Here is an 11,715-nt window from a genome sequence, read left to right as displayed (position 1 = left end):
GTGTAGACCAGATAGACTGTATATGTGTAGACCAGATAGACTGTATATGTGTTTCCTCTATTTAATATCTGGTGTAGACCAGATAGACTGTATATGTGTGGACCAGATATACCTTATATGTGTAAACCAGATAGACTGTATATGTGTAGACAGATATACTGTATATGTGTAGACCAAATAGACTGTATATGTGAAGATCAGATAGACTGTATATGTGTAGACCAGATAGACCTTATATGTGTAGACCAGATAGACTGTATATGTGTAGACCAGATAGACTATATATGTGTAGACCAGATAGACTGTATATGTGTAGACCAGATAGACTGTATATGTGTAGACCAGATAGACTGTATATGTGTAGACCAGATAGACTGTATATGTGTAGACCAGATAGACTGTATGTGTGTAGACCAGATAGACTGTATATGTGTAGACCAGATAGACTGTATATGTGTAGACCAGATAGACTGTATATGTGTAGACCAGATAGACTGTATATGTGTAGACCAGATAGACTGTATATGTGTAGACCAGATAGACTGTATATGTGTAGACCAGATAGACTGTATATGTGTAGACCAGATAGACTGTATATGTGTAGACCAGATAGACTGTATATGTGTAGACCAGATAGACTGTATATGTGTAGACCAGATAGACTGTATATGTGTAGACCAGATAGACTGTATATGTGTAGACCAGATAGACTGTATATGTGTAGACCAGATAGACTGTATATGTGTAGACCAGATAGACTGTATATGTGTAGACCAGATAGACTGTATATGTGTAGACCAGATAGACTGTATATGTGTAGACCAGATAGACTGTATATGTGTAGACCAGATAGACTGTATATGTGTAGACCAGATAGACTGTATATGTGTAGACCAGATAGACTGTATATGTGTAGACCAGATAGACTGTATATGTGTAGACCAGATAGACTGTATATGTGTAGACCAGATAGACTGTATATGTGTAGACCAGATAGACTGTATATGTGTAGACCAGATAGACTGTATATGTGTAGACCAGATAGACTGTATATGTGTAGACCAGATAGACTGTATATGTGTAGACCAGATAGACTGTATATGTGTAGACCAGATAGACTGTATATGTGTAGACCAGATAGACTGTATATGTGTAGACCAGATAGACTGTATATGTGTAGACCAGATAGACTGTATATGTGTAGACCAGATAGACTGTATATGTGTAGACCAGATAGACTGTATATGTGTAGACCAGATAGACTGTATATGTGTAGACCAGATAGACTGTATATGTGTAGACCAGATAGACTGTATATGTGTAGACCAGATAGACTGTATATGTGTAGACCAGATAGACTGTATATGTGTAGACCAGATAGACTGTATATGTGTAGACCAGATAGACTGTATATGTGTAGACCAGATAGACTGTATATGTGTAGACCAGATAGACTGTATATGTGTAGACCAGATAGACTGTATATGTGTAGACCAGATAGACTGTATATGTGTAGACCAGATAGACTGTATATGTGTAGACCAGATAGACTGTATATGTGTAGACCAGATAGACTGTATATGTGTAGACCAGATAGACTGTATATGTGTAGACCAGATAGACTGTATATGTGTAGACCAGATAGACTGTATATGTGTAGACCAGATAGACTGTATATGTGTAGACCAGATAGACTGTATATGTGTAGACCAGATAGACTGTATATGTGTAGACCAGATAGACTGTATATGTGTAGACCAGATAGACTGTATATGTGTAGACCAGATAGACTGTATATGTGTAGACCAGATAGACTGTATATGTGTAGACCAGATAGACTGTATATGTGTAGACCAGATAGACTGTATATGTGTAGACCAGATAGACTGTATATGTGTAGACCAGATAGACTGTATATGTGTAGACCAGATAGACTGTATATGTGTAGACCAGATAGACTGTATATGTGTAGACCAGATAGACTGTATATGTGTAGACCAGATAGACTGTATATGTGTAGACCAGATAGACTGTATATGTGTAGACCAGATAGACTGTATATGTGTAGACCAGATAGACTGTATATGTGTAGACCAGATAGACTGTATATGTGTAGACCAGATAGACTGTATATGTGTAGACCAGATAGACTGTATATGTGTAGACCAGATAGACTGTATTTGTGTTGTCCAGATAGACTGTATATGTGTAGACCAGATAGATTGTTTATGTGTAGACCAGATAGACTGTATATGTGTAGACCAGATAGACTGTATGTGTGTAGAACAGATAGACTGTATATGTGTAGACCAGATTGACCTTATATGTGTATACCAGATAGACTGTATATGTATAGACCAGATAGACTGTATATGTGTTTCCTCTTTCCCATATTAAGCTGTTTAGTTGTCTGCTTTGTTTTTGATGTCAAGGTATTAACTTTTTTTAAAGTGTTGCCAAAAAATGATTTTAACAAGGACACATTTGCATTGTCACCCTTTGTCTGAAATGACCAAAAGTAAAGAGGAATACATCCCTGATCATTATAATTACATACCTGATCATTATAATAACATACCTGATCATTATAATTACATACCTCATCATTATAATTATATACCTCATCATTAGAAATACATACCTGATCATTATAATTACATACCTGATCATTAGAATTACATACCTGATCATTAGAACTGTTGCATATTTCCATGGCCAGTAAGCGAAGTGGACAACAATATGTAGCAGACTCAGCTTTTAAAAATCTTTTCATGGCATGGTAGGTTTTTCCACTGTTGGTTGGACCAACATGCATAACAATTTTACGGGTCTTCGCTCTGGTCTCTACATACCTGGTAATGTATTTATATCTGAGTTAGGCTATGGTGGTGAACAACCAAGTCAATGAACTTGCTAGAGGCATGTCATTAGACCATTTCTTCTCAACCAAGTCAATGAACTTGCTAGAGGCATGTCATTAGACCTTTTCTTCTCAACCAAGTCAATGAACTGGCTAGAGGCATGTCATTAGTCCATTTCTTCTCAACCAAGTCAATGAACTGGCTAGAGACATGTCATTAGACCATTTCTTCTCAACCAAGTCAATGAACTGGCTAGAGACATGTCATTAGACCATTTCTTCTCAACCAAGTCAATAAACTGGCTAGAGGCATGTCATTAGACCATTTCTCCTCAACCAAGTCAATGAACTGGCTAGAGGCATGCCATTAGACTATTTCTTCTCAACCAAGTCAATGAACTTGCTAGAGGCATGGCATTAGACCATTTCTTCTCAACCAATTACAAGTTAATGAACTGGCTAGAGGCATGTCATTAGACCATTTCTTCTCACACAATTCAATGAACTGGCTAGAGGCATGTCATTAGACCATTTTTTCTCAACCAATTCCAAGTCAATGAACTGGCTAGAGGCATGTCATCAGACCATTTCTTCCCAACCAAGTCAATGAACTGGCTAGAGGCATGTCATTAGACCATTTTTTCTCAACCAATTCCAAGTCAATGAACTGGCTAGAGGCATGTCATTAGTCCATTTCTTCTCAACCAAGTCAATGAACTGGCTAGAGGCTTGTCATTAGACCATTTCTTCTCAACCAAGTCAATAAACTGGCTAGAGGCATGTCATTAGACCATTTCTTCTCAAATAATTACAAGTCAATGAACTGGCTAGAGGCATGTCACTGGACCATTTCTTCTCAACCAATTACAAGTCAATGAACTGCCTAGAGGCATGTCATCAGACCATTTCTTCTCAACCAAGTCAATGAACTGGCTAGAGGCTTGTCATTAGACCATTTCTTCTCAACCAAGTCAATGAACTTGCTAGAGGCATGTCATTAGACCTTTTCTTCTCAACCAAGTCAATAAACTGGCTAGAGGCATGTCATTAGACCATTTCTCCTCAACCAAGTCAATGAACTGGCTAGAGGCATGCCATTAGACTATTTCTTCTCAACCAAGTCAATGAACTTGCTAGAGGCATGGCATTAGACCATTTCTTCTCAACCAAGTCAATGAACTTGCTAGAGGCATGTCATCAGACCATTTCTTCTCAACCAAGTCAATGAACTGGCTAGCTAGAGGCATGTCATTAGACCATTTCTTCTCAACCAATTCAATGAACTGGCTAGAGGCATGTCATTACACCATTTCTTCTCAACCAATTACAAGTTAATGAACTGGCTAGAGGCATGTCATCAGACCATTTCTTCTCAACCAATTCAATGAACTGGCCAGAGGCATGTCATTACACCATTTCTTCTCAACCAATTACAAGTTAATGAACTGGCTAGAGGCATGTCATTAGACCATTTCTTCTCAACCAAGTCAATGAATCTTATAACTTAGGCAAAATTCAACCCACGCAATGTTCATTACCAGAGGAGCGCAAGCGGCATAGATGGAAGAATAAACTATGTAGAACTTATAGTTACCGTGATATGGACATAACAATTCTTTTCAAACTGGTTATCTTGATTAGACCATTACTTCCTCCTAATAATAAAAGATCCCCATACCACTGCCAAAAACTGTAACTAATATAAGAGTTGGAAACTACTTTTTCCGGCATGACTATAACTTAGATAAAATAATTTCTGAAAATAAAATCATACCTTGTAGGACTTTCATGAGAAATACTTGAGTTGAAATAAACAAAATATAATCAACAACAGTGTTCTGAATGTAGAAAAGTCATTGGAGCAAGACCAGGAATCATCCACCGACTTCTGATCGAGATACTATCGCTGTAACCCACTGAGCTAACTGCAGGTCAACAGAGTTGTGTCCTGGCCCAAATGTGCTACAGTTATATCCAAACGGAAGTTAAGGGGAGGTTACAGTGAGTAGATATGAAAAACCACTGTGCAGTGGGACAGGAATCCTTTAGTAACTGAGAGTAAAATACAGGTCAAATTAATTGGGTCACTGAGAGTAAAATACAGGTCAAATCAATTGGGTCACTGAGAGTAAAATACAGATCAAATTAATTAAGTCACTGAGAGTAAAATACAGGTCAAATTAATGAGGTCACTGAAAGTAAAATACAGATCAAATTAATTGGGTCACTGAGAGTAAAATACAGATCAAATTAATGAGGTCACTGAGAGTAAAATACAGGTCAAATTAATGAGGTCACTGAAAGTAAAATATAGGTCAAATTAATTAAGTCACTGAGAGTAAAATACAGGTCAAATTAATGAGGTCACTGAGAGTAAAATACAGGTCAAATAAATGAGGTCACTGAGAGTAAAATACAGGTCAAATTAATGAGGTCACTGACAGTAAAATACAGGTCAAATCAATTGGGTCACTGAGATTAAAATACAGGTCAAATTAATTAAGTCACTGACAGTAAAATACAGGTCAAATTAATTGGGTCACTGAGAGTAAAATAAACGTCAAATAAATTAAGTCACTGAGAGTAAAATACAGGTCAAATTAATTAAGTCACTGAGAGTAAAACACCAGTCAAATTAATAAAGTAACTGAGAGTAAAATACAGGTCAAATTAATTTGGTCACTGAGAGTAAAATACAGGTCAAATAAATTAAGTCACTGAGAGTAAAATACAGGTCAAATTCATAAAGTCACTGAGAGTAAAATACAGGTCAAATTAATTAAGACACTGAGAGTAAAATACAGGTCAAATTCATAAAGTCACTGAGAGTAAAATACAGGTCAAATTAATTAAGACACTGAGAGTAAAATACAGGTCAAATTCATAAAGTCACTGAGAGTAAAATACAGGTCAAATTAATTAAGACACTGAGAGTAAAATACAGGTCTAATTCATAAAGTCACTGAGAGTAAAATACAGGTCAAATTAATTAAGACACTGAGAGTAAAATACAGGTCTAATAAATTAAGTCACTGAGAGTAAAATACAGGTCAAATTAATTAAGTCACTGAGAGTAAAATACAGGTCAAATTCAGCATCCAAACATGAGTTGGGTGGATGCAAAAATGACCCATGTACAAATTGCAGCACTTTTACATGTATGGAGTTACCGAGGTATGGACATGTACATAGCTACAGAGATATGGACCTGTACATAGCTACAAAGATATGGACATGTATATGGCTACAGGGATATGGACATCTATATGGCTACAGAGATACGGACATGTACATAGCTATAGAGATATGTACATATGTATAGCTACAAAGATATGGACATGTATATAGCTACAGAGATATGTACATGTATATAGCTATAGAGATATGTACATGTATATAGCTACAGAGATATGGATATGTACATAGCTACAGAGACATGGGCATGTATATAGCTACAGAGATATGTACACGTACATAGCTATAGAGATACGGACATGTACATAGCTATAGAGATATGGACATGTATATAGCTACAGAGATATGTATATAGCTATGGAGATATGGACATGTAAATAGCTACAGAGATATGTACATGTACATGTACATAGCTACAGAGATATGTACATGTACGTAGCCAACGAGATATGGACAAAACATTTTTAGGTCAAATTCAGCACCTGCAACATGGATTTAGTGGAACAGCCCTAGCTGCATCAATGGTGCAAGAATAATCCACGAAGAACATATACACAATACACAAATTTTAAGGAAACAATTCTTCTTAACCTACACAAAAAAAACTTAGCAAGTTCAGGAGGCACAGTAGTCTAGTGGTAGGACGCTGGGCTCGTGACCGAAAGGTTGAACCACAGCACGGCACTGTGTTGTATCTTTGAGCAAGATACTTTACTCTGCTTGTTCCCATGGATAATAATTTGTGAATCGCTTTGAGATGACCTACGAACTAGGTTGTGATAAAGCGGTATATACAGTGTAAGAACCTTGAGTTATTGTTATCATTATTATATTGACAGCTGGGGGTAAGTCTTGCCCATGTTGGAATCAGCATGAATATATTTGAAGTCATAAAGCATGTAACATCAGATGTTCTACCATGATGTGACCACATTTCCAGGCATTGAAATTGGTAAGACCGCTTATCTAAACAACTTTTTCATGGTGCTCGGCCACTAAAACAAGCTAAATGTTGTGATCAGAAATAGTGTAAGCCATGTTAGATAGATGGCCACTTATTTCAGTGCTATTACTTTCTAATTCAGCTGACTACTGACTGCAGGTTAGCCTTAGGTTTAACTCATTCACCCCTGAACCCTGAAGACACATTTGAACCTTCCAATTCAAAGGTTGGAATAGTTCATTATGAAATTTCATTTTAAAAACCAATTCAAAGGTGGAAACTATAACTCACCATTGTGCTGGAGAGGTGAGGTCTGTGAGACCTTTCAACATGTTCATAGACTTAAGGTGTGGGAACATTTCCTGTGAATATCCTAGGTAGTACGGAAAAAGCATGCCGACATCTCCTGTCATGAAAAAAAATATAAAAAAATACACGTTCAAAGTATAGACATGGACCCTGTAAACATACACGTACAAAGTATAGACATGGACCCTGTAAACATGCACAATAAACATGGACTAACTGTTAACAATTAAGTCGTGTTGAGAGCTGTTGTTAGTAGTTACACAATATATCATTTATTACTAATCAAGGTAGAGAGATAGAGAATTACAAAAAGAAACTTGCAAAATTAAAATATCATCCTGATAATAAATGGGGCCTAGGTCTATGTATGATTTGGGTATTGTGGGCCCCCAAATCCATCAAAATTCAAAACCTTTAAATAAAAGTAAATCATTGTTCCTTTACATTCCTTTACTGATACTATAAAAAGATTTATTGGTGTCTTTATTTATGGATGCCATAGTAATGAGATCAAATTTACATATTTTTACTTAAAGTTTGTCATGTTTTTTAAAAGTGTTTCTCTTCAAAACTACAGAGCACCTGCTTGAACAAACTGAATGTAAAAGATTGTAGGCATTAGTTAACATCTTTAGGAGAATAATCGTGTTTGTTAAGAACATGCTCTTCGGTTGCTAAGAGAAAAACTAGGGAAAAAAATAACAAAAATGACTAAATATCCCATTTCATTAAAAATTTCAATTGCTAACCATGGCACACATGATACAAAAACATTTATACTGGGGGAGCATTCAAAATTTATAAAACAGCCATTTAAAAATTCAATGTTTTGAATTGTGATGAAATCGAGGGTGAAATAGGCCAACCATATATATAAAGCCCTTTTCAACTAATTACCTTTGTCAATAGTCAAAATGTTCAACAATAAGTGGATATCAAAACGCAGCTTGTCCTCTAAACACATGGTGCTGAATGACTGAAAAGTTGTACGGAAAAGGTCAGCTGAAATATCAAGAGTATTTTTATGACAGAAAATGTTTGGTGAATAAAGTATTGAAACCTCTTATCTATATATAGACATCAATGTTAACACCAGTTTGCAATTCCCAATCTATCATAGTTATACATCATTTTGCAAAAGAACTTAAAAATATGCAAAATAAACATTAGTAAAACCGGCATTCCTTTTATTTTGTACAAGGTCACAAATGAAATAAGTTAAACTAAACAGAACTCTGAGGAGGTTTTTTGATTGCATTTTGGACAACTAGAATATTGTTTTAAGGAAAAAATTAAAGATGCAAACAATATATATGCTGTCAGCATATATATTGTTTGCATCTTTAATTTTTTCCTTTGCATTGCATGACTGAGTCAAGGATTTTTTTTCAGCATTTACAACTTCAAATGTTACTTGCATACTTGACATAGATCAAAGACATAAGTTTTAACAGTATGAACAGAAAGGCAATCAATAGACGTAGAAGTACATAAATGTATAGACCTTGGTAACATAATAATTAATAAATCAAACTTACGACTAATATCATTTTCTCTACACAAAGTTCTGATCTCTGAACTACGAGAAAATTCTTCAAGAACCATTTTGACAGCATCTGAAATATAATGCAGATTGATAAAACATTTCAAACCAGATAAGCAACAGCAATTTTGTTTTCTATACAAATATCAAAGCAAACACAGGGCTTTTTTTATTTTTACAATCCAATACCAGTACCAGTCTGATTGCCAACAGCAGTACATTTGTTATAATTACTTGGAAGCATCTTCCAAAACCACACATGAGGCCCGAATCTGCATCTTCAGAATACTTATCCTCAAAAACACACTGACGTTATATTAAAGAGACATACACTTTACCTCGTAACCAGAAAGGGATTCACATGAATGTTGATAAAAAATACAATGATGGGGCTTCACCAAATCAGTGAAAATTGTGTAATCTTTAATTTCTGCGCATGAGATAAGAACGACATGTAATGGCCTGTTTGTTGATATTTTACTACAAAGCCAAATCTGTACTTATGGCCTGATTTGCATACTTGCCAACTCTCCCTATTAAGGAGGGAGACTCCTGATTTTGGACCCTAAAATTTCAACTTGTGAATTTGGTAAACTATTCCTATTTTCTAAGGTTTGATGATTTCACCTGAAAGAACAGCTCAAATGATGCCATTACAAAGTGTTATTTTTCCCTAGAGTGTACATGCACACATAATGATTTTGGATTTAATTCTGAGCACATGTAATCTCCCCTATGGAAATTTAAAAAAGTTGCAAGTATGGATTAGCTGGTGCTCCAGCACGGGCGTAGCTAGCCCGTTTGAAATCAGTTCCTTTAGGAGCAGGTCCAAAGCAGGGCCTTGGTAGGGGGACATTGGGGTGCAGCGGGACAATGGCGTGCAACTTTGCTACGTGTCTGTCCATAACCTATCAAACGGAAGTATATTATCTGAAACAATGTTATTGTATCCACCTATAACATGTAGCGTTCAATTTCTTCAGCATCATATTTGGTTGTATACCTAAATGCTGTGGAATTTATTCATAACCAAGTGTATTTTACGCTGAGGTGACAGTACCTAAATCAGATCATCAAACCATCATTTTATTCATTAATTGAAAATTCTGAGGATGAATTATATTCATGCATTGTTGAATCAAAGGAAGAATATTGATGGCTTGTCTTACCAACAAAATTAGCACCCGGGGCTTAGTGAGAAATTGATAGAATGCTCTGATATCATCAATCAGGGGTTCCAGTTTTTGGGAATGTCAGGACCAAAATCGGATCAAGGCTTGAATTTTGCAGTATCTTACACTTAATTCATTTTTTTTTTATCAGCATATTAACATTTTATGAGGACCTTTAGAATTTGTATGAAAACAAGTATTTTTATATCGTGAATTTATTCCTATAGTCCAAAACAGAATCCATAGTCATCGCCTCTATTGAGTTTGAATTACTTTTTCTGGTGCTATTTGAACTTAAAAACTAATCATCTGTAGACAAAAAAAGTGCATGGCTATCTATTCTAAGGCTATAACATCATTGTTATAACTGATCTGTTGACACATTTATAGATTAAAAGTATTTTTGCAAAAAAGTGATAAGATTTTGGTACTGATGCTATTTGGGTCCTGCCTCCTTATACTTATAATTCCTTCAAATATAACAACAGTTACGTATACATGCATCTGAATTCACCTTTGTCCAACTCTCCTCCACCCGTTTCTTCACATTCTCTGTATTTTGAGACAACAGACGAAGGTTTAATAATTGAATGGATTTCGAGAACTTTTTTAGGCTTTGCTTTGACAAATAACTTAGATCTTTTATCTTTCGATGCACTGTCGACTGGTTTATCTTCAGATTTAGGTGGCCTTGTTGAGTAACTGGAACATACGAAAGCATGTTTCCTTCTGCACCAAGTGGTTGACATTTGTTTTAACATTGATAAAGTGCGAAATGTCGCCATTATTTTTCAGAGTGTGGTTAGGACACTCTGTTTTGTATGCTCTTTACTCTTCCGCAAGAGGACTGGAGCTCGATGTAGATATGGGCGCTGCCATCTTGTATTAAAGTAATAATAAAACGAATTCCGGAATGTAACTCCGACAACAATTTTATCATGCTCCAGCGAACGCACTCCATTCAGTAATTGGGATAACTTGTCCACTGGATGCAAACAAATTGGTGAACGATTATTCAAATAACATGAAAATAAGTTCGGTCAGAGACGCATATATATATACGTCTCTGGTTTGGTGATTGTTGTAACTTCTTAAATTAGCTCCGGCCGATCCCTGCTCCTCCCGCCAACCGACCTTCCTCTATTTTCCGAAACATAAATAAAGATGGCCTAAACAATATTAGGTTCATGTTTCCTCTGGCCCTGACAAGGGGTTTTCGCCTACATGATTCCGCCCTTACGGGTTTCATCTCACTGACGGAAGTCGGTGTTCTGTCGGCGTTGGTTTCCTCTGGCCCTGGCACCAGACTTATGTAGTCCGAGTTTCCTCTGGCCCTGACACCAGACTAATATCATGAGTCCCAGTTTCCTCTGGCCCAGACACCAGACTTATATAGTCCGAGTTTCCTCTGGCGATTGATTGATTGGTTGATTGATAGGTTTTACGTCCGCTTCACTACCGAGTAGTTCGGTTATCCAGCAGACGAATTCCTCTGGCCCTGACACCATACTTATATAGTCTGAGTTTCCTCTGGCCCTGACACCAGACTAATATCATGAGTCCCAGTTTCCTCTGGCCCAGACACCAGACGTATATAGCCCGACTGTTGATTTAATGTTAATGTTCCTACACAGGCAGATGACATTTGTCTGGTGAGTACGAGTCTTAAAAGTCTTCAGAAAATTATATCAAT

At 36.4% G+C, this 11,715-nt stretch overlaps 1 protein-coding gene across 1 annotated transcript in view; it reads right to left on the bottom strand.

Annotated features, from left to right (window-relative positions):
• LOC110466474 (ATP-dependent RNA helicase SUV3 homolog, mitochondrial-like) overlaps positions 1-10,900 on the bottom strand; it is a 39,066-nt gene extending 28,166 nt beyond the window's left edge. The window contains exons 1-5 of the mRNA XM_021522984.1: positions 10,537-10,900; positions 8,846-8,923; positions 8,205-8,309; positions 7,290-7,404; positions 2,684-2,852 (exon numbers count right to left, since the gene is read on the bottom strand). Of these exons, the coding sequence (XP_021378659.1) occupies positions 2,684-2,852; positions 7,290-7,404; positions 8,205-8,309; positions 8,846-8,923; positions 10,537-10,807 (738 nt within the window). The 5' untranslated portion in view covers positions 10,808-10,900. The remainder of the gene's footprint in view (positions 1-2,683; positions 2,853-7,289; positions 7,405-8,204; positions 8,310-8,845; positions 8,924-10,536) is intronic.
• Positions 10,901-11,715: the final 815 nt, after the last annotated feature.

The sequence above is a fragment of the Mizuhopecten yessoensis genome, unplaced genomic scaffold (genome assembly GCF_002113885.1).
Source record: "Mizuhopecten yessoensis strain PY_sf001 unplaced genomic scaffold, ASM211388v2 scaffold11133, whole genome shotgun sequence".
Taxonomy (NCBI): Eukaryota; Metazoa; Mollusca; class Bivalvia; order Pectinida; family Pectinidae; genus Mizuhopecten; species Mizuhopecten yessoensis.
Note: the sequence above shows the minus strand (reverse complement) of the source record. Positions and strands in the feature narration are given on the sequence as shown.